This window comes from Hylobates moloch, unplaced genomic scaffold, assembly GCF_009828535.3.
Source record: "Hylobates moloch isolate HMO894 unplaced genomic scaffold, HMol_V3 SCAFFOLD_6, whole genome shotgun sequence".
Lineage (NCBI taxonomy): Eukaryota > Metazoa > Chordata > Mammalia > Primates > Hylobatidae > Hylobates > Hylobates moloch.
Genome location: NW_026652281.1, coordinates 93,208,097 through 93,230,377, shown reverse-complemented (window position 1 = coordinate 93,230,377; position 22,281 = coordinate 93,208,097). Strand labels below are relative to the sequence as shown.

At 56.3% G+C, this 22,281-nt stretch overlaps 1 protein-coding gene across 10 annotated transcripts in view; it reads right to left on the bottom strand.

The window, feature by feature from the left end:
- Nucleotides 1–1,937: 1,937 nt before the first annotated feature.
- The window catches only part of ADGRG1 (adhesion G protein-coupled receptor G1), a 45,246-nt gene continuing 24,902 nt past the window's right edge, over nt 1,938–22,281 (bottom strand). For 3 of the 10 annotated variants that reach the window (XM_058441035.1, XM_058441034.1, XM_032157456.2), the window contains exons 2-14: nt 16,794–16,892; nt 15,832–16,254; nt 14,124–14,256; nt 13,337–13,484; nt 11,950–12,081; nt 11,488–11,604; nt 11,197–11,242; nt 10,852–10,955; nt 9,979–10,097; nt 7,807–8,093; nt 6,616–6,724; nt 5,526–5,794; nt 1,938–4,036 (exon numbers count right to left, since the gene is read on the bottom strand). In XM_058441035.1, the coding sequence (XP_058297018.1) occupies nt 3,906–4,036; nt 5,526–5,794; nt 6,616–6,724; nt 7,807–8,093; nt 9,979–10,097; nt 10,852–10,955; nt 11,197–11,242; nt 11,488–11,604; nt 11,950–12,081; nt 13,337–13,484; nt 14,124–14,256; nt 15,832–16,254; nt 16,794–16,857 (2,082 nt within the window). In that variant the 5' untranslated portion in view covers nt 16,858–16,892 and the 3' untranslated portion in view covers nt 1,938–3,905. Of the gene's footprint in view, nt 4,037–5,525; nt 5,795–6,615; nt 6,725–7,806; nt 8,094–9,978; nt 10,098–10,851; nt 10,956–11,196; nt 11,243–11,487; nt 11,605–11,949; nt 12,082–13,336; nt 13,485–14,123; nt 14,257–15,831; nt 16,255–16,789; nt 16,893–22,281 lie in introns of those variants that run through there. The other 7 variants (XM_058441037.1, XM_058441036.1, XM_032157463.2 and 4 more) reach the window with 3 other exon arrangements.

Below are 22,281 nucleotides of genomic sequence, written 5' to 3'. Positions count from 1 at the left end.
TTTCTGATCATCAGAGCTGTGAAATTGTTGTCTTCACACCCCAACTGGTCACTGATTGGGTGGGAGGTGGGGGTGGCAAACGCGCCTGGGCTTCAGCCTAAAGGAATTGGGGCGCCAGCCACTCGGGCCAACTCTGGAGGCCCCACGGATGCACTGCGCATGAGGTCATGGCCACTTGGAGATTGGAAGGTGAAGGGCATCCCGCCAAGATGTGTGCTTGCTGGCATCCCCCTCTGGCCCACGGGGCTGGCACTAGCCCTACCCAGCCTTAGGATCGAACTGGGGAGCCGCCCGGCCCCTGCTGGCCTCCATTTCCCCTTCCTCCCACTCAGTGTCTCCTGCTGAGCCCTCTGGGTCTGGGAAGGGGTAGGGAAGGGATGTCAGGGTCACTCATGGTGTGGGAGCAGGGGGGAATTCAGCATGGAGCAGCAGGTGAGAGCCCAGGGCTTCCTGAGCCCCAAAAACTTCCTCTGCAGGGAGGGCTGTGAAGGCAGATGAATGGCTGGGCCTGCCACTGCTCCACACCCGGCCAGCCTTCTCCTGGAGGATCTGCAGACCTCCCTCCCAGCTGCAGGTGAGGGTGAGGTGGGGCAGTGGACTTGGATGTGCTGGGCCCATCGCTGGAGCCCCATCCTGGCACCTGGGCCCTCAGAGAGGCTCGCGGGTACCAGTGTGTGAAGAAGGGCCTGGGGGTGAGCAGACTGAGACTCCGAGCACCCAGCCCACCTGGGAAGTGGGCAGGGTGGGGGCAGGGGAAGGTCAGGCAGGGCTGGAAGGAGGACCACCTTTTCCTATGGCCCCTTCCCTGAAAGGCCCCCTGGGGACCAGGGACTAGCCTGGAGCCACTCACAGAACCCTGAGACCCCCCCAATCCCAGGGCCAACAAAACAGTAGTGTCCCTTCTTGCCACCTCCTGCCCCAGCTTCTCCCAATGGCTCCAGTGGGCAGGGCCTCAAGTCCTCCAGCCAGACCCAGCCAGCATTCAGCCCTCAGCTGCTCCAATCCATTTCCCAAGCTAAAGGGATGTTTCCAGATGCAGGCCTGGCCACATGCTGGCAGAAAGGGCGATCCCGATGTCCAAAGCCCCACAGCCTGGGAAAGTGCATGATAAGAACCATCAGGGTAAAAGGATCAGCACGGAACTGTTGGTGCCCCGTCCAGGGCCCACCCGAGAAGGTGAGACCCAATCCAAGACCCCTCCCCACTACCTGAGCCAGCCTCAGATGCAGAAACCAGATGTTTGAGAAGCAGGAGAATTGTGGAGGAACGGGGCTGGGTCATTTCCCTCCCTTCTGGAAGATGGGGGGGAGTTTCCTCAACCCCCACCCCAGGACCTAGCCCAGCCATGGGGCTCTGAGAGACCCCCTCACGGAGACCTAGAAGCCTGTAAGGAGGGAAGCTGGCTCTGATCCCCGCGCGCTGCCCAATCCGGACACCGGCGTAGGAGAGGCTTAGGAAGGTTTGGCCTCTGTCCTTTGGAACAGGGGGCATAAGAGGAGCCCCCCACCTGCAGAAAGGTGCGGACAGAGGTCAGTGGAGGGAGTGGAGGGAGGGCTGGCAGAATAGCAGGGCACAGGGGTTCTTGGTCCCTGCAGGTCCCAAGATCCCACATTCACACCCCTCAGAAGGCACTGCCAGTCTAGGCCCGGCTGCCTCACACCCACCCTGTCCAATCCAAGACCTGAGCCTCTTCCCCTGCTGGGCATCCCCCTAGAGTGGCCAGAGGAGGAGGGAGGAGCCTGCAGAAGGGAGAGAGTGGGCTGTGGGCCTTGGGGAGGGCTTTGGCTGCACTGGGACCTCTTACCTGAACACAGTAGCAATGATCCGTTGCGACTGCCCTCATCACAGGGAAGATGGGAACCTGCGTGATCTGCCTCACCTGGGTCTTAGGAGGGGGAGGAGACATTGATTTGGTGGAACAAGGTTAGAGGCAGGGATGGGAGAGAAGTCCAGGGATTTAATTCTTGCAGCCCACCTGCTGCAGAGTGGTCAGTAAACTGGTTGCATAAATCCCAGGACCAGGCAGCTTTTGACTGTAATCTCTTTGGCCAGATAATGTTTTGGATTTGCCAAAATTTTAAAATCAGGGGATTTCAAACCACAGTCTGGATTTCCCATTTCTCATAAAAGGCAGGTGGTCTGGCCACGTGGGCCCTCATCCCTGCAAGGCAGTGACCAGCTGGAGCTGATGAACAGCCACCCGCTCCCAGTGTGGGGTTGGGAGTCTCCAGTTCGCCACAGACCCCACCACTCCCCATTGCCTCCCCAGCACAGACACCAAGTTGCAATTTATCTTCCCCTTTGCCCTGATTGATGAGGTTTCCAGCAGTCGATTTTGTTTTTCTTCACACACAGCCCTCTTCTCTCTTTCATGTTTCCTGATTGGCCCCAAGGTATTTCTATGAGTGACTCTTTCAATAGAAGCACAGGAAAAAGCTCAGAAGGAAATGACCCAAAATGCTTATGCCAGTTTGCTACGTGATAACAACAGCTGATTTTTATTTTTCTTCTTGATTCTCTTCTACAGTTTCCAAATTCTCTACAATGAACATGTACTTCTTTTTAATATCAAAAGACAAAAGAATTGGTACGTAAAAAGAACATCCTTCCCATCTTTAAGGTCAAGATTAAACGCTGACTTCTGCAAGAAGTCTTCCAGGATTCCCAGCCAGGAATGATGACTCCCTGTCCCTGTAGCTCCAGGAGCTCTTGCTTCATGCGTGCCTCACATACCAGACTGAATGTTGGCAGGGGGAGTGACCAGGTCGGTCATCTGTGTCCCTACCACCTAGCACAGGCCAGCAATCTACCCGTGTGTGTTTGTTGGACAGAATTAACCACGATGGGCAGCTGAGGGTGCCTGGAGCTATTTGCAGGGGCTTGGAGAGGACCTCTTAGGAGAGTGTCAGGCTCTAGGCCAGTGTCACCAGAGGAGGTCAGTCTCAGTCCTTGGAGTGCTGGGATGGAAACCAGATGGGACTGGCATGGTCCACAGTTCTTGCCACAAGAGGGCTTCAGGAGAGGCTGAGGGCCCCTCTGAGGCATGTGCTTGGTCAGGGTGAGCAAGGGCAATGCAGTTCATACAAAGGCCCAGATGGACAGAGGGACCTAGCCCAGCCCAGGCATCCGTACTGAGCCTGGGCCAGGGGCAGGCCAAGGCTTGTGCAGTAGACAAACATTTACAGTAGATACCAGGCAGCTCCTGGAAACCACTCCCCAAAAAACAGCATTGGAATCGGGGACCCCAAGCTGTGAACGAAGGAGCAAGGAGGCCCTGGGAGAGGAGGAGAACCCCAGGGAAGATGGAGGGAGGGCTGGGGGACTGAGGGAGGGAGGGGGCCTGGGCTCAGAGGTAGGCGAGCTGCTGCTGTGCTCCTGGCAAAGGGCCTCTCCTCCGCCAGGGCTCCGGCCCTGAAGGTCTGCCCTGGGCCCCATTCGCCCTGGGTGCCACCTGAGGTTAAAATGACAGAGGATGCACAGTGCCCTCAGGGTGACCATGAGAGACAGAGCAACTGGAGCCACATTTCTGTCCCAGGCAGGGGCACAGGATTAAGGATGTGCCAGACTCTCAAGATCTGGCATTGAGGGGCTGGGCCCAGGGGTTGTAAGGAGAGACCAGGCCTCCACCTGGGTTGGGACAGATATGGAGACAGTCCCCTAGCCAGCATGGCGGCGCGCTTCTGAGTCCCGTGGGAGTTGAGTGAGAGCCGAGTAGTCCCCAAGGCCAATTCAAAAGCCCAGCCCGGGAGTCCGTCCACCATGGCAACGGCCCATCTCTCCATGGTTGTTGGGCCTTCCCAAGTCTGTGGCTGACTGGCCTGGGGCTGGGCCTGGCTCGGGGGCCACAGGCAGTGTGCGACGAGGCCGCATCTCTGCTTCATCACACGGGCAGGTGGGCTGGAGGCCTAGATGCGGCTGGACGAGGTGCTGCCCGAGCTGATGGGGAGCCTGGCGCTGTCTGAGTTGCTCTTCAGAGGGGAGGGACCACCCCGGGCCTGCAGCCGCATGGACCAGTACCAGACAAAGATGAAGAAGCCTGCGGGCAGTGAGGGCACGGGGTCAGCAGGTGGGGGAGCCCTGCCCCATCCCTCCTCCTCCCTCCCCAGCCACTGTGACTCGGGTCTGCCCCACCTCCCCACAGTGTTTGCCAAGCACGTGCTGTCGGGCACCCATGGGACCTAGCGAGCACCTCCTATGAGCCAGGCACTGTGCTAAGTCCCCGTGTGGCCTCACTGTCACAGGCTTCCTGCAGGCCCATCCTATTCATTACTATTCTCTTTTGTAAACAAGGAAACTGAGGCCCAGGAGGCTCAGGTAAGGGGACATGGCTGAGCCAGGGCTCAAACAGTGGTGAACAGGCTCTGAAGTCCACCCACTTAAGCACTGTGTGATTTTGCACCCCTCAAATTAATAGCAGTATGATGTATCCACAGCTCAGTAAATGTCTGTGTGAATGTATGGGCCTCACTTACAATCCTGAGTCCCCTAATCTCACAGGCAGGAATGAAGGCTTGAACGTTAAATAACCGAAATTTGGTAACATCTCCCCACCACCAACTCCCAACTCCCATTCTAGGGTGGCCCTGTATGGGAGGCTGGCCTTGAACCCCATGAGAGCCCCTGGGCCTGGCCATACAACCCCCTTTCATTCTGCACGGCCGGGAACAGAGGGGTGTGCATGCCTGTGTGAGCACCTAAATGTACACACACAGGTACATGCACAGAAAGGGACCCTGTTGGCATCAAGCCAGAGCCCTCACGACCCTGACCTGGGATCCCACGCCTCCGCCCCTGATCCGCTGCCATCTGGCCACACTCTCCCTCACTGTCCTTCCTACACACAACCGGTTCCAACCTCAGGATCTTTGCTCTTGCCTTTCCCTCTGCCTGGAGCTTCCTTCCCCTAGACCAGGGCTCCTGATCCTATCATGTGCATGTGACCCCTTGGGCATTTGTGAAAATGCAGATTCTGATGTGGCAGGGCCCAGGTGGCCCAGAGGCCGCGTTTCCAAAAAGCTCCTAACAACGCTGCTGCTGCTGGTCTGTGGACCACACCTGGAGTAGGGAGGCCCCCCATCTCTCCATTGGGGGAGCCTTCTCTTGTCTTCATACGTCTCCTATCCAGAGAGGCCTCCCTGGCCACCCTTCTTAGGGTGTCCCCCACCCCAGCCCAGGCCCTGTGCAGCACGTGCTCATGACGATGTCCCTGCTATCTGGGACCACCTTTGATGGCTACACTCTTGCCTGCTGATGCTCAGTCTTCCCCACTAGAGCCGAGTTCCATGAGAATAAGGCCCACACCCAACCAGCTTAGCCATAGCCCTGTGTCTTAACACAGGGCCTGCACATAGTAGGTGTTCAATCAAGACTTGTTGACTGTGGCCTGGATGTCCCCATTTTATGAATGGGATGACTGAGGCCCAGAGAAGGGAAGTCTTCAGGTTCCCTGGGTGATCTCTTCCCTGCCCTTGCTCCATATGTAGACACCCTGCCTGGGCCAAGGGACGGACGGGTCTTCTCCTTACCTTGGAAGGAGGTGATGATGCTGAAAAGGTAGAGGACAACAAGCTGGAAGGTGCCAGAAGCAAAGGAGAAGAAGATCAAGGCCCAGGGCAGGCCAAGGACCAGGCTGAGGCCCAGCAGTGTCAGCACATGTGACCACTTTTGGGTGTGAGGGCGCAGCCGCAGGATCTGCACCACCATGGTGCCTAGCATGGCCATGTTGAACAGAAACACCAGGCTGAAGAGGCCCAGGTTGGTGATGTAGCTGACCAGGGAGTCCCGGATCCAGCACCTGTGGGCAAGGGCAGGAGGGCTCAGTGTGTGGCCAGCACGGGCAGCATTTCCTGGGCTGTGGTTGTCACGTTTGTTTTCAGGATTATCCACTGTTTACAGCAAGTGCTGCTTGTTTTCTATTTACAGTGTTGATGTAATCTTAAAAATACATTTGAGTTAACAAGTCAGACTGTTTAAAGGAAAATATTAAGTAAGTAATAATATAGATAGTACAAAAGTGAGGCAGAAATCACTGGGTCACAATGTAAAGAGCTGAAAATTTCAAAACCACTGAGCCAATGGGAAGGATTCCTTCCCAGCCTGGAGCTCAGGAACCCTGGCTTCCAGTTTGGGTTCAGGGGTTCCACAGGCAGGGCCACTGCCAGCCTGGGTGAATCGGGTGAGTGGAAAAGGACTGGACTTCAACCCCACTCATCCTCTGCCTTTGAACAGCACACCAGCCCTCAGTGTGGCCAAGAGCGGATCTCTTCCCTCCCTGAGCCTCTGTCTTCCCATCTGCATGGGGAGACAGAGAGGTGCTGCTGAGGAATGTGGTGAAGCTCATCTGCTCCAACCCATACCCCCATTCATGCACGAGGAAACCGAGGCTCAGAGAAGGGCTGGGGCCTGTGCAAGGTCACCTGGCGAGTGAGTGGTAGATCCAGGCCTTTTCTCACCCTCCATGACTCTTAGACCAGTGCTCCAGCCACTGCCAGGCCCATTTCTCGAGGAGACTGGAACCCAGGTATCCCCTGGCCAGCATGACCTGGGCCCGGGCTGCACTCTGGCCTCTGTGCCCAGAGACCCACCTTCTTGCCCCCATCGCACACAGCCACTCACATGGAAGGGTAGATGACACTCTCTGGAGTCCTATGCACAGCCAAGATGATGGGGCCATAGTTGTCCACATCCACCAGGGCCACCAGCGTCACCAGAAAGATGGGGAAGCCTGAGGGTGGCAATGCATGTTGCTCCACTTCCCGCTGTCTGAGGCCTGCCCCTTCCCTGCTGGCCTCAGGGAGTCTGGAGGGCAAAGGCCCCTCTGAAGTTTGGGCTCCTAAAGCCCACCCAGCCCCATCTGGTGGGGAAGTTCCCCCAAGTTTGGACCCTCCCCTTCCCCATTCCAGTATGGGTTTCCTATAAGGGAAAGACATCTCCTCCAACCTTGGCCCTGCCCTTCGTCACCCTGGGGGCCCCTGGGAGAAAGGCCCATGGGTCTCTGCTGCAGGGCTGGATGTCACAGGGGAGATGGGAGGGGCAGACAGTTTAGGAGGGACAGCAAGAGTTCTGCTATCAGGGGACTGGCCTTGACCTCACCTATTCGGTGGAGATTAGAAGCTCCCTAGAGGGGGCTGCCCACCTCCAAACACAAAGTCCTGACACAGAGACACCTCCAAAGGAATTTCATGCAAATGGGGGAATGGACAAAGAAGGGGCCCAATGAAAAACCCGTGAAGAGCAGCAAGCTGGAGTCAGGGGCATGCAGAGGTTGGGGGCTCTGTGCAATGTCCAAACAGACTTGTGGCATCATGAGCCCCTGGGCTATAGGTCTGACATAAGAGGGCTGGGCCACAGGTGAACTGAACAGTCATTGGCCAAGAACAAAATGCCAAAGCCACAGAGAATCTGTCACCCAAGGTCCAGGGGGATCCTGAGGCAGGGCCACTGCCAGCCTGAGTGAATTAAATGAGTGGAGCGGGACTGGATTTCAGCCCCTCTGATCTCTGAACTAGGTGCCTTTGAGCAGTGCACAACCTGCACATTCACACACAGTGGCCGGGCTCATAAATCCCATTTGCAATGGAGTGAATGATGTGGAGAATTTGGAAGCGTTTCTTGGGGATAGGGTTCACCACTTCTTCCTAAAAGGGACCTTGATTCAGCCAAGGTGAAGGACACCTCAGGATGAGTGAAGGAGGCTGGGAGGGAAGTCAGAGAGATAGGTGGAGAGGCAGAACCAGGTGCCTGGGTTTTGCCAGAGCCAAGTGGGAGAGGCAGGTCTGAGGCACCCCCCGCTCCCCAGCCACTTACCCCAGCCCATGGCGCTCAGCTTGAGCAGGTAGCCAGGGACATAGGTGCCGAAGACCTCCACCACAAGTCGGTAAAGGTTGTAGCCCTCGAGGCCCATCCAGGAAAGGCAGGCGAGCAGGGAGAAGTGCAGGAAGATGGCACTGGCTCGGCAGCCGTCCTCAGAGCCTGTTAGGGCCACCGGCTCGCTGAGCAGGAAGCTCATGTCCAGCAGGAAGACGGCCAGCAGCAGGTTCATGTGCACCTTGATGGTGTAGTCCCGAGGTTTCCTCCTGCATGGCAGGGGCACCCTGGTGGGCCAGTGTGGGAAGGTAGAGAGGGGAGTGTGCCCACATCTCCTCCAGGAAGCCTTCCCAGACTGCCCCCCACCCCGACACACACATGCAATCTACATAGCCCCTATCCTATTCCTGTGTTCCCCACATCCCCCTGTGCACCTGCTGTGTGCCCAGCACCCACAGACTCAGGCACCATGTGCACGTGTAACAGAAGCCTCAGCCAGGCAGAGCGAGGAAGACAACCACAATAATAAACCCGATACTGTCAAAGTCAGAGAGGAAACACTTTGGCATTTTCACCATGTTGGAGAATCCATGCCATCCACATTCTGTGTCTGCCCGTCTGTCTGCACGACTGTGCACCTGTGAGTCTGAGTGTGGGCTGCGCACATCGGTCTGTCTGAGGTTTGCCAGTCAATGTGTGCACAGCCCACCCCACCCCCACTCCAGGATTCTACATGGCCCTAGAGGGTGCAGCAGAACATGCAGGCCCCAGTGTCACCATCCTGGAGTCCCACCCTGCCCTGCCCCTAACTCATGGCACCATCGTGAGCTGGTCCCTTCCCCTTGAGACTCTCAGTTTGCCCATCTGTGAAGTGGGAGGATGGTGCCCTCATAGGGTTGGGGTGAGAGTTACACTGACACAAAGCATCTGACACAGATAAGGTGCTCAGTTCCTAAGGGTTCCTGTGGTGTGTCCTTGGGCATGTTTGTGAGCAGTTGGGTGTTGAGGACTCCTGCCTCCACCCCCAGCCTTCCGCCGAGCCCATCTCATCACCCAGCTGTCCTTCCTCATCATCATCACCTACTTAGCTCCCCAGGTACACAGCTGTGCACACACATGACAGTCATATATGCACACACGTGCTTGTGCACACGCATAAATACAGCTTTACTTTCCTCTCCTTCCTCGTGGCTGGGGACAGTGAGAACTGAGGGTGCCTCTCCTCTACCCAAATGGGTTCAGCACTGAGGGCAAGTGGACCCCAATTTAGGCCAAGCCAAGCACTGACAATCTGACCTCTGCCACTTCCTCACTGTGTGACCTCAGGCAAGTCACTTACCCTCTCTGAGTGTTCCTTCATAGGGCTGTTGTGAGGATGAATTGAGTTCGCACATGCAAAACACTTAGAACAGTGCATGGCACGTGGGAAGTTTGACACACGTTAAGTATGATCATTACCGCTGTGATATTATTCTGTCCACCCAGTGCTCTCAGAAATCTGTTTATTCAAAGGCAGAAATGAAGATTCTTTCCTTTTTTAAATTTTTATTTTGCTTTCCTGTCTTAATCTCGGAAAGAAACAGATTCTTAGGTGGACGCTCTCGATTTTAAATGTTGACAATTAGCCTGGCGCAGTGACTCATGCCTGTAATCCCAGTGCTTCAGGGGGCTGAGGTGGGTGGATCACTTGAGGTCAGGAGTTCGAGACCAGCCTGAGCAACATGGTGAAACCCCATCTCTACTAAAAATATACAGATTAGCCAGGTGTGGTGGCAGGCGCCAGTAGTCCCAACTACTCAGAAGGCTGAGGCACAAGAATCACTTGAACCCGGGAGACAGAGGTTGCAGTGAGCCGAGATCATGCTACTACACTCCAGCCTGGGTGACAGAGCAAGGCTCTGTCTCAAAAAATAATAATAATAAAATAAAAATAAAAATAAATAAAATGTTGACAGCTAAAATTTGTAAATGCTATGTTATCCAAACACCACTGATCTGAGGAGGAGACGTGGCCCCCAGGGGTCAGCATGCTATACCCCCAACAGCTCGCCTAACCACACACACAGTTCCAGGTCATGCGGGCGGGCCATGACCAGAGATGTGTGCGGCGCCCTGGTGGAGGTGTGTGCAATGGAGGGTCCCCTCCCCTGTCCCATCCCTTTCAGGCCTCACCTGGAGCAGAGGTAGGCGGCAATGGTGACAACGCAGGCCAGGGCAGAGACGACACAGCCCACATAGGAGAGGAGGCTCAGGTAGTGCTTGTGCACAGCGTCCACCTCCACCGAGGAGACCTGGCCCCAGGAGACAGGAGAGAGCTGGCCTCTGTGTCCCCCACCCAACCTGGAGGCTTGCCCTGAGTGAGGGGCTAACCTGGGGTCCCTGGTGGGCCTCGGAAGCCTAAGAACCCCCTCTCCCAACTGAGCAGAATGTGGTCCCACGAGTGCATTTTTCTGGAGTGGGGGCATCTTTAGATTTGACCACATTCTCAAGCGGCTTCCTGACCCACAGAGGCCAAGAACCCTTCATGAGAGAAGCCCTATTCTGTCCTGGCATTGATTATTCTTCTATAACATTTAACATGGGAATAGGTTTCCTGTGAGGGAATGAGATTCCCACACCCGGGGTGTTCAAGCCCCAGGTGGATACCCACAGGCAGAATCCTACAGTCCTGGGAGCATGAATTCTGAGGTCTTGGGTGCACTGGAGGCCACCTCAGGGGCCTCATTAGAAACACTCTTGGCCCCAGCACTGCCAAATCAGAACCCTAGGTGAGGGCTAGGAATCTGCATTTTTGCCCACAACAAAATTTGGGAATAAAGAGCAGGGGCTTTATGAACCAGCTCTTTCACTGACTAGCTGTGTGGCCACGGGTAAATTGCTTAACCTCTCTGAGCCTCCATTTCCTCATCTATAAAATGGGACAACAATAGAAGCTACCTTGGAGGGCTGTTATGAGGAATAAATGACTTAATATATGAAAAGTGCTTGCACAGAACAAGCACACGGCCTGGGGTGTGGCTGCGAGGTGGGAGCGGGGACCCTCACCATCAACACTGCAAAGTAGGTCAAGTGGTTGCAGAAGCAGGATGTTTGGGTTTCTCTCCTGACGGTCTCACACCCAGCACTGCTCCAATGCCCCGGGCTGCTCACTGAGGAGGGGACAGCATGGGGCTCCAATCAAGTCCAGTCCTCCAGGACCCCACTGTGTCCACCCCCAAAAGCACGACTGTGCCATTCTTCCACCCGGCCTACTCGTAGCCTGCCATCTCTCTCTCTTCAAAGTCCACCTTTCTCCAGGAAGCCCTCAGTGATTAACCCCACCTCCCCCACCCCCAGGACTCTATTTCTCTTCCAGATACTTGTCCAGCCCAGAGACCCCTGCATACTCACATGTGGGGTCTTCAACCCAGAACACACATTGCAGAGTCACATTCTTCTGTAGGGACAAGAAAGAAGGAGAGTGGTTTCTGTGACAGCCCCCCACCCCACCAACTTTACGGGCCAGACAGAGGAAGTCTAGAACACAGTCAAGCCACCACTTGCCTCATTTGGACCTGACTGGCTGGAGCCCTCAATCAGGCAATCGTTTCATTATAAAGACAAATGAGTCTGGAGGGAGGGAGAGGAAAGGGCGACATGGCCAAGGGGTGCTTGTCCCCTCAATGGCTGGCCCCCACTCACCGGCTGTAGCTGGTGCTGGAAGGTGAGCACCACGGGTTCCGTGAGATTGGCTACTTTGGTGTTCTGCACCACAATCCCCAAGACCTTCTCACCCAGGACTTGGCTGGAATTCTTGTCCTAGATACATGGGATTGGAGGAAGAGAGTAGGGAGGGAGTTCAGGACTGAGAAGAAGGGCCTAGAAGCCCCTTACCCTCTCTAGATAACCCTCTCCCAGCACATTGCCTTGAGATGCAGGGTCTCCCTCTGGAACCAATTTTGCCCATGTAGTCATTTACACTATAGTAAGAAGAACATTGCTTAGCCCTCTCACAGGGAGATTTGCATATTGCAGTGCAATTTGTAACTTTATAAGGAAAGGCTTTGACTCCCAGAGGAAGGAGCTTATCTGCATGCCTTCTTTCCACCTCTGTCAGAAAAAAACTGCTTTCCCCTGGGAGGCATGAGGGTGAGGACCCCATACCTGGAACAGGGCTTGGCTGCTGAAGTCCACCAGGAGGAGTCTCTTCTCAGCCTCCCCCCTCCGGCCTTTTGTCCTCTGGAAGAGTGTTCGAGGCAGCAGCACCGAGTACTCCAAGATCTCGCTCTGCTCCTCCTGCAGAGGTCCCTTTAGGGCTCAGCCAAATGCGGACCCCCAGATCCGTGCCCCCCCGGCCCCAGCACACACACACACCCTTCCCTTCCTGGACGCTGCCACTTCTAAGCCCATTTCTTCAGGAAATCAAGCCTGACTCATGACAGCCCTCCTCATCCCTCCCTTCCTTGCTACCAGCTGTGGCTGGGGAGTCTCGTGGTTAGAATCCAGGACTCCAGGGCAAACAGCCCTGGGAGAACCACATGGTATTCTGTTGTCTGGGGCTGCAGATACCAGCTCTGCCTACAGCAGCCAAGTTGGGGGTGGCCATGTGGGCAGTGTGGGTGGTTCCCAGCTAACCAGAGCCACTCAGGGGGCAGTCTCAAGACGGGGGTGTGGCTGGGTGCAGTGGCTCACACCTGTAATCCCAGCACTTTGAGAGGTCAGGGCGAGAGGACTGCTTGAACCCAGGAGGTCAAGACCAACCTGGACAACATAGCAAGACCTTGTCTTTACAAAAACAAAAAATGTTTTTTGAAATAGAGTCTTGCTCTGTCGCCCAGGCTGGAGTGCAGTGGCATGATCTCGGCTCACTGCAACCTCCGCCTCCCGGGTTCAAGCAATTCTCCTGCCTCAGCTTCCCGAGTAGCTGAAATTACAGGCATGTACTACCATGCCAGCCTAATTTTTGTATTTTTAGTAGAGACAGGGTTTCACCATGTTGGCCAGGCTGGTCTCAAACTCCTGACCTCAAGTGATCTGCCTGCCTCGGCCTCCCAAAGTGCTGAGATTACAGATGTGAGCCACTGCACCTGGCCTTACAAAGAATTTTTTTAAGCCAGGTGTGGTGGCAAGCCTATAGTCCCAGCTACTCACAGGCTGAAGTGGGAGAATCGCTTGAGACCAGGAGTTTGAGGCTGCAGTGAGATATGATTACCCCACTGTACTCCAGCCTGGGTGACAGAGCAAGACCCTGTCTTGAAAAAAAAACAGGGGGCGGTGCATGGACAGGCATTTAGGGGCTGGTCTTCTGTTCACATGGGTGGCCCCAGGAGACTGGTATAGGAAGCAGACCCTGCTGCTGTGCCCACGCAGGGTCCTCAATCCCATGGTTGAGCTACTGACTTAGGATGGCTATCCTCGGGCCTGGAACCTTCTCGGGAGGCCCCAGGGAGAGGCTGCAGGGGCACTGAGCTTCAGGGAGTGCTCACAGCCCCCATCTCCTGCTGGCCCCAGCCCAGCCCACATCTGCTTCCTGCCCAGGCCTGCCCCTGACCTCCTGCCGGGAGTGGATGTGCAGGTCCTGGAGGCCGGCTGTGGGCTGGAGCTTCCACACCGTGGCGTTGATCCGGTCCTCCTCGAAGGACACCGTGTCCCCCATGAATCTCACAGAGGTCAGCTTCGACTCCAGGCTCTGCAACTGCCTGGCAGGGAGGAGAAAGCAGTGGTGATGGTGGGAAGGGGGCCAGGCCAGCAGGGAGACCGAGGCAGGAGGAGGAGAGACTCAGACAGAGACACAGGGAAGAGGCAGAGGCAGAGAGAGGGGTGGGGTGGGCAGGAGAGAGTGGAGAGCGGACAAAAGAGAAAAGCAGGCAGCTGCGTGTGGGAGAGAAAGAACGAGCTGGGGGTGGGGTCAGACAGAGGAGGCTGGGACCTGGGAGCCACGGGAAAGGAGAGCAATGGGGTGGTGGGGGCTGTCCTGGGACTCAGCACCGTGGGTTCGGGCCCAGCTCCGCCTGTGCCAACCACTCTGTGGCCTTGGAGTGGCTCTGCCGTCTCTGAGCCTTGGTCTGCTGGGCTGTACCATGGACCACCCGTCCCTTCTTTATGAGGGAGAGGAGGGCTTGGGATGGTGGATGTGATGTTGGTTACTGACTCAGACAGAAGAGAGCTCAGCCTGGGAGGCATGTGTTGACTCCCAGAAGGTGGAAAGAGAAATCAAAGAAGCATTCCAGTCCCAGGGAAGGCCTTGCAGTGGCCTCCACTCCAGGTCCCCGCCCTGCCCAGGTCCAGATCTCTGATGCCTTCCTGCCTCCCCTCACAGCCCCAGGTGCCACACTTACTGGCTGGCGGGGGCAGCCGAGGGCCTCCTTGAGGACTTCTGGGGATGCTTCAGGAACTGGCTGAGCTGCTGGAGGTCCCTTTTGAGCTCGCACATGTCCACCGAGGCATTGTGAGCAGCCGTGTGGGGAGGACCTGGGGGAGGAGTGGACAGGCCCCCACCGAGGCTGCCGATTCGGGTCCCAGGACCCTCCCATTCTGCCCCCTGCCACCCTGACATGACTCTGAATGCCTCGATCTTTACTTTACAAAGGGGAAACTGAGGTTTCAAGAAGTGGAGTGGACTCTGCCAAGGCCACTCAGATGAGGCCAGCCCATGGGGGCTGTGTCTTACAGAACCCGCCAGCAACCCCAGCCCCAGCAGGATGGGGTGGGATGTTCCTTGCTCAGCACCCTCAGCAGACGCCTTCGGCTACACACACGGAGCAGGGAGGGCCCAGCCAGGCCTCCTTAGGAGGGATGTGGGGGGCTTGGTGGTGGTTCCTGGGACTCCACACCCACCAGCCTCCCTGACTCCAGGCTCAGGCCCCTCTGCCCAGGTAGCCTGCATCCAAAGGCGGCCGACTAAGGTGTCTCCAGCGATTAGCTGGGACTCAGATGAGGAAGACAGACGGTGGGGGTTGGAGGGTATACTTTCTGTGCCACTGAGGAAGGCAGGCCCTGGGTAGTCCCATCTTTTGAATGCATAACCCAGAAAGCCTGGGTTTCAGGTGATTTGAAATCCCTGGTCCATGTTTTTTAAAAACCTTCTACAGGCCAAACAAGACCAGGCTCAGTCTGGTCTTCAGAATGCCAATTTGCAACTAGGACCAACTTTGCCCTAAATCCTCCCAGGTTGTGGGGCAGAATCCCAGCCTGGGATGTGGGGAACCCCCCACCACTGACTGGCCTGGGCCTGCCTGTTGCACTGGACATAATCATTAGCCTGTTACACTAACACAATCAAAGTGCTGTGCCCCCCACCCCTGAAAGCCCTACCTCAAACTTGAGGTGCTGGAAAGACATGAAAACCCCCCAGTAAACTTCAAGCTCCTTCTGATGCTCCTCTCTTCCTGGCCACCATTCAGCATTTAATGGTGCTGAATGGCAGTGGCCACATGGTACCTGTCACACTCAAGGGGGAAGATGCAGCTTCTGGACCTCAGAGTCAGCCCCACTGCTTTCCTGACCTTTGACCTCTCATGCTCCACCCCTCACCCCCACCCCACTCCAATCATCTGCTGGGTTCAAATCCTGGCTCTCCCATTGGCTAGCTGTGCAGCTTTGGGCAGCCTCTTTGTGCCCGAGTTTCCTCCTCTGTGAAAGGAAATAAACAGTCTACACTGATGCTGAGGAAGAATTCTTCCCGGGGCTCTTGATCTTCAGTCCCTTTCCAGTCTCTGCTCTCTCACCCTGTTCAGACCTCATCCTCCTTCACCAAGACCTTCTCTGCAGCCTCAGGACAGGCCCTTGCCCCTCCATCCTCACCCCTGCCTGCCCAGAAAGTAACCATCAAGGGACAGTGGGGCCGAGCGCAGTGGTTCATGCCTGTAATCCTAGCACTTGGATCACACTCCTACCCTCCTCAGACACCTTCATTGGCTCCCAAGTGCCTGTGAGCAAAGCCCAGGCTTCATGATCTGACACTGCGAGCCCAGTTCACTTTGCGTTTTGCCTTCCCTGCCTCCAGACCACTGCCCAGTTGTTTCCTCTGCCTGGAAGTTGCCTTACTGTGGAAGGAGAAAGTGAAGCTGGCAGCACTGGGCAGGCTGATGTTCTGAGGGCTCCACCAGGAGGTGACAGAAGTGGCGAACAGTGGGGGGCCCTGGGCCAGGCTCTCCTCCCGGTGCTGGAAGCAGAGGAGGCTAGAGGCATTGTTACTCAGCAAGAAGTCATGCTTGCCATAGAGAAGATGCAATCTCCCAGCATGTCGGTTCCAGTAGAGGCAGAAGTGGTAGAGGCCCCTGGGGTCAGGGAAGGATCGGGAAGCAGGGTGGGCTGCAGGGAAGGGGGCATGGACTGTGAGGGCCTCCTCAGAGTTCTCGATGGAGATGCGCAGGTCTGGTGTGTGCTTGTAGTGGAGGCTGCTCCTGTGTGTCTGGTTCCGCTGGCTGCAGAAGCGAAAGTCTTCCCTGTGGCCCCTGCTGTGGGCACCTGAGGAGGCAGAGGCTGCAGATGGGACCCCGTGGCAGGGGCTGACCAGAGGCATGGAAGGGGACAGGACCTAGGCTGAGTACATGTGAACCTGGAGCCTGAGACTCACACACATTCCAAGGGTCTACAAAAATGTGTTAGTCTTTCCCACTCAAAACTTATCAGCATCAAACTATAAAAAGAGGAAACTGAAAACGAATAGTAATTTCAAAGGGAAAACATATTTTTAACAGCAATGAAGTATTTAATGAGGCCATGGCTGACACAGACGGTTGTGCAGCTGGTACACTGCACAAGAATGCTCTGGCTGCAAAGGTGAGTGGGGCCAGTTCCCCATCCATGTTCCATACTCTAAGCTGTGCACTGCGGGGCTGCACCTACCAGAAGGAAGGAGTGTCTTTTGCTTTTCTCCAAGGTACTCTCCACTAGCTGAGCTGTACCTGCCTAAAGAAGTTAGCATGTGTGCTGGCAGCCACCCTAGGCACAGGGGCATTTTAACGTAAGTTCCAACAGCCCAGGGCACCCCTGGGAATACCTGCCTTGGACCAGGAAGAGCAGACTCAGCAGGAACAGTGTCGTCTGCAGCAGCGACTGGGCAGTCATTTTCCTCCCACAGAGTCACTCTTGAAAGTCACCACCTGGAAGGGGCCAGGAGTGTTAGCTGGGAGTGTGGACTGTGTGGTGATTGGGCTGGCCCTGCAGAAGAGGAGGCCAGTGTGGCATGGATGTGGGAGGTGAGCTGGGGAAGCAAGTGTGGAAACAGCCCATGGACCTCCCCAGAGCAGCCAGAAGCTAATCAAGAGGCAGTGAGGCCAGGCGTGGTGGCTCACGTCTGTAATCCCAGCATTTGGGAGGCTGAGAAAGGAGGATTGCTTGAGCACAGGAGTTTAGACCAGCCTGGGCAACATAGTGAGACCCTATCTCTACAATAAATAAACAAAATTAGCCAGGTGTGGCAGTGCATGCCTGTGGTCCCAGCTACTAGGGAGGCTGAGGTGGAAGGATCACTTGAGCCCAGGAGGTCGAGGCTGCAGTGAGCTATAACTGCGCCACTGCACTCCAGCCTGAGTGACAGAGTGAGACTCTGCTTTAAAAAAAAAAAAAAAAAGGGAAGGGGGTGGCTGTCCAGAGTCCAGCTGAGTTCCAGTCGCAGTTCCACCTTTTGCCCACTGCAGGACCTTGTGTAAGTCACTCAAAATCGGGCTAATCATAGTACCTCCCTCCTGAACCCAGAGTGATGGGATTATCTTGTCTAGAATTTGGCGTGAGGGTTCTACCTGGAACCGTCACCACCTTGCCCCTCCAGGCCCAGAGGGAACACAGAAAAAAGGGGGCTCCCAGAGTTCTCCCCAGCTACCTCCCTATCATCATTCCTGAGACCTAGCTCAGAGGACACCTCCTCCAGGAAGCCCTCCTCAACTCCCTCCAGAGTCAGTCCCAGCCTCCTTTGGTTCCCACGACTGGCCGAAGCCCCTCCCCACCCCCACTAGCCTCCTCCAGGTAGTGGGAGACAGTGCATTCCCTCCTTCTTGGTCAGCCAGGGAGCACCTGATCCATCTCTGTGGGCAGGCCCTGGCTCTACAGAGGTTGCTGGATAAAGGCTGTGGGGATGGACAGTGAAGGAACTAAAGGATCAATGCATCCGCGACGCCCTCTACAGGAGCCAGAGGGGAAGGGTGCTTCCTATCGTGACCGCCAGGGGGAGCCAGTACCCAGGGCCCGGAGCATCTGGAACAGCAAAGGGACCACGGTTTCTGCTGGGGACAAGGACTCGGTATTGCCCCGCCCTGGCAAGGATGGAGCAAACCTGACCCCCTAAGCTCTCTATTAGCTGAGCGGCTACTATCTGCCAGCCTCTGTGTTGACCCGTCCCACCCCTGCATCTGCATTGATTCTCACTCCAACCCTCTGAAGTGTGCACTGCTGTTGATCCATTGCACAGATGGAGAACCTGAGGCCCATGGGGTTAAATGACTTGCCCAAAAATGCTCCCGAGGCCAGGGGCTTTCCCTGACTGGTCAGGACTGTAGTGCCTGGCAGGGAACCTGTAACCCTGGCACTTGTAGAGTTGCCAGAAGGCTTGGCCCTCCCTATGGCCAGCTGGCCCTGTGGCAGAGCTGGATGCTCACAGACACAGACAGAACCTCATCCTGCATGGCGCGGCAGCTGGCCACAGTGACAGAGGCAGTCATCGGCCACAAGCTGGAGAACACGCGTGGAGTCTGAGTTTGAGAGAAACCAAGGAGGACTTTCAGGAAGAGGTGGCTTTTGAACCAAATCATTGAGAGCAGCATTAAAAGGAGGGGTGTCCCAGGCAGGAGCTCAATGTCTCCTTCCTGGGCTAGTCCTCCCTCAAATAAACCTGGCCCCTTTGACTGAGAGCCAGTCCCCTGCGTCCCACCGTGTGGAATGGAACCCCAATTTCTCAGGCCTTGTCAGTTCAGTCGTAGGTCAAATAGGCTCATCATCTTGCCCTGGTGGCATCACAGAACCCTTTGAGAAGAAGGATGTGAAAGTGTTTTAGGGAACGGCACCATTTCCCAGGTTGCGATTTATAAGCATTTTGATTCCTTTTGAAACTGCCTCCTGCCACCTCCGACCAGCGGAAGGAAACCCAACATCCGGGGACAGGGACATGTCCCTTCCAGACTCCCTCTTTCCTTCTACTTCCTGTCAGTCTCTGTTGCTGTCCCCCTCTGATTGTCAGTCCAAATGCCACTTCCTCCAAGCAGCCACTCACTGCTACCACCACTCCCTACCTGTCAACTTGAAGCTGACAAATCATTTGGAGAATTTGGATCCAAGGCCCAAAGAGGGCCAGTGACCTCTTGAGGTCACATAGCAAGCAAGGAAGGAACTGGCCAGAATCCGTGCATCTCCCTGGCTTACTGAACTTCAAAGTGAGCCTTCACTGTCAGTAGGCATGGCTGAAGGACAAAGAAGAACCACTGCGTCACTTCAGCCCTCCTGGATTGGCCCTTGAGAGTAAAGGAGGGGAGTACAGGTAGTGAGCTCCCCATCATTGGAAGGAAACAAGTGAAGCGACAACATGGGGTTCCATGGAAGAAATCCAGACACACACAAGGGACAAACTGTCCCCGCTACTTCCTGAGTCATCCCCACTCCACCTCAACTGTTTGAACAACTATTCCAAGGTGGACAGCTCTGGCTCCATTAACATGCTTGAGGCTTGAGGGGGAGGGTTCCTTTAACCCATGGGGTAGACTCTAGAGCCAGACTGCCTGGGTTCAAATCCTGACTCCCTCACTAGCTGTGTGTCCTTGGGCTAGTTACCCTCTCTGGGCCTCGCTTTCCTCACTTGTAAAGAAGAATAAAGAAATCAAGCTCACCTCAAAGGTCATTGTGAGAATTAAATGAATTGATACCTGTAAACAGCTTAGAGGCAGGTGCCGTGAGTCTCAGCTAAGTATCTCTGTACTTTCTAAACAGCTCATGCCTGCCCCTAACTCAGCCCCGGGGGCCTGTCACAGGCCCCTCCTCCCTGTTTCCCCCTCTTCCGGTACGGCCCCCAGCAGCCAGCTCACCCACCAGACCACCTTGAGGGGAAATTCTTAGAGCATGAAGCTTCCTTTCCGGGAGAGTGCAATGGAAGGCTAAACCCCACCCAGAAAACTTCCCTCCTCCAGAAGCCCGTTGGGGCAGGAGAACTGGGCTGGAGACAAGAAAGTTGCCACGCAGATTGGGCGGGGAGGGGGGGGCACTGTCACGCTTGTCCGCTTAGCGCCCCTCCTTCATCCCTGCCTGTGCCACCCCTCCAGGTCTGCCCCACGCACACACACCTGCCACCTGCCCACCCACCCACCCAGGCACCAGGGATGTAGCATGAGTCTCCGCACAGACCCCTGGGACCTGTCCTGTCTCTGCCTCTGGAGCCGCAGAACCCCAGCACTACAGGGCCTCAGCCACCAGGCGCTCAGTACCAACCACGGCCCCACAGGCAAGGGCCTTGCCTCGGCTCACACAGAGCCAGAGGGAGTAGCTGAGCAGGGGGCATTCTAGCAACACCCCCACAATGATAATGTTAGTGGTGACATCCATGTTATCACACCAAACCCTCAGAACCACCCTGTGATACGGGTCCCACTGCTACGTTACAGATGCGGACACTGAGACTGGGGAAGGCTGTGTGTTCTGAGATCACACGGGCGTGGTGCCAAGTCTCCCCCTCCTTGTAGAGCTGGCATTGGTAAAGGCCCCAGAGATGCACATCCTTCCCAACTCCCCGGCTTTAGAATCCCCCCAAAGGGAAGGAGAGGAGAATGGAGAGTAGCACAGAGAATCCAGCCTAGGATAGAAGGTGCTGGGGCTGAGGCCCAGGGAAGCCCCCACCACCCCCAGCTTCCAGAGCAGCCGCCCTTGACCTCAGACCTTCCATAAACACACATAGGACAGAACAGGCCAGTCCAGTCTGACACAATGGGGGCCACATCATGGGGTTCCCCAAGGATCCAGCAGAGTGGAAGACGGCCAGGGTTTGTCTGAGCTGAGACCCCACCCCACCACCAGCTCATCCCCCGCCCCACCCCCAGGGCTCCAGCTCCAGACCTGGCTCAGCCCTGCCCCTCTGCACGGTGGGCAGGGGGGACCCACGGCTCACTTTCTCCCGGGGGGCCTGAGTCACTTCCGTGTGGAGCCACGAGTCACCGCTGCCCAGGCCAAGCTCCTGGAAAACCCATTTCCTCGGAGGATGGAGGTGGAAGTTGAGTGGACAGGACCTGGATGGCTCTGGGATTAACCCTTCCCGGGCAGGCGCCTCTTTGCTGTTTCCTGCCAGAAGACTCACGAACCTGGCCATCCACTGCTTCCTTCTTCCCTTTACACACACTGGCCACTGCCCGCCCCCGGGCACAGGCATCCCACCCCCAGACCTTTGCCCGTTGCTGTCCTTTTGCCTTGGATAGCACCTAGCCCCGTGACATTCCGCTCATCTTTGAGACGAGCTAAGACAAGTCCTCCCCATGAAGCCTCACCTACCCGTCCATTCCTTGCCAAAATTAACGCATGTTCCTGCTGGCCCACAACCCACCCTCAACACAACACGCCCCCCATTGCCACAGGCGCTCACATCAGAGGCTCCCAAGCCTGCCGGTGGGTCAGACCTCCCTCTGGGAGTGAGCTGAAATGCAGATTCACAGTCCCGGCCCACAGAGGGTCTGATGGGGTGGGCTTGGGAGCTTGGCTTTAACAAGCATCCCGTTGATGGACACACTGCAGGCTTGGGAACCACGGGCTTATGAACCAGGGAAAGGCACCAGCAGCCCTGGTTTAGAGATGGTCAGAGAGGGGAGGGACTGGCCCCGCATCCCTCAGCTGCTAGATGGCAGGGCCTGGACTCGGGGCCAGGGCAGCCTGCGTTCCAGCACTGTCTCTTCCCTGCCCTGTGACGCAGACCCATCAGGCTCCTCTGTGGCTCCCCCAGCATTTAGCGGGGCCCGGAAGGGGACTCCTGAAAGACATCAGAAGGAGGGCAGGCATCAGGTTGTGGGGTGGTGGGGTGGGAAGGGAGTCAAGGAGGGAGGAATGAGGGAGCCCCGGAGGCAATCTCCAGGTTCCAGCCTAGTCTTGCCTACCTGGAGGCCTTCCCCTCAAATGGGCCCTCACTGGAAGAGACAGAGGGGAAGGCCCCCCAGCTCAACTTCCACTGCCCCAGCTCCCCTCCCGTCCGCAGCTGCTCTCCCGTGGGCTGCTGGGGCACAACACTGAGCTGCTGAGCCTTTGGAAGCAAGGATTTGGCCCAGGGGGATCGGGCAGCAGGGCGAGGATGAACTCCTGCGAGTTACACAGGCATGTGGGTGTGTGTGCGTGTGCATGAGTGTGTGCATGTGCATGAGTGTGTGATGAGTGTGTGCCCATGCATGAGCGTGCATATGTGTGTGTGCATGGGTGTGTGTGCCCGTGCATGTGTGTGATCAGTGTGTGCCCGTGCATGAGTGTATGCGTGTGCATAAGTGTGTGAGGAGTGATGTGTGTGTGTGCCCATGCATGAGTGTGCATATGTGTGCATGG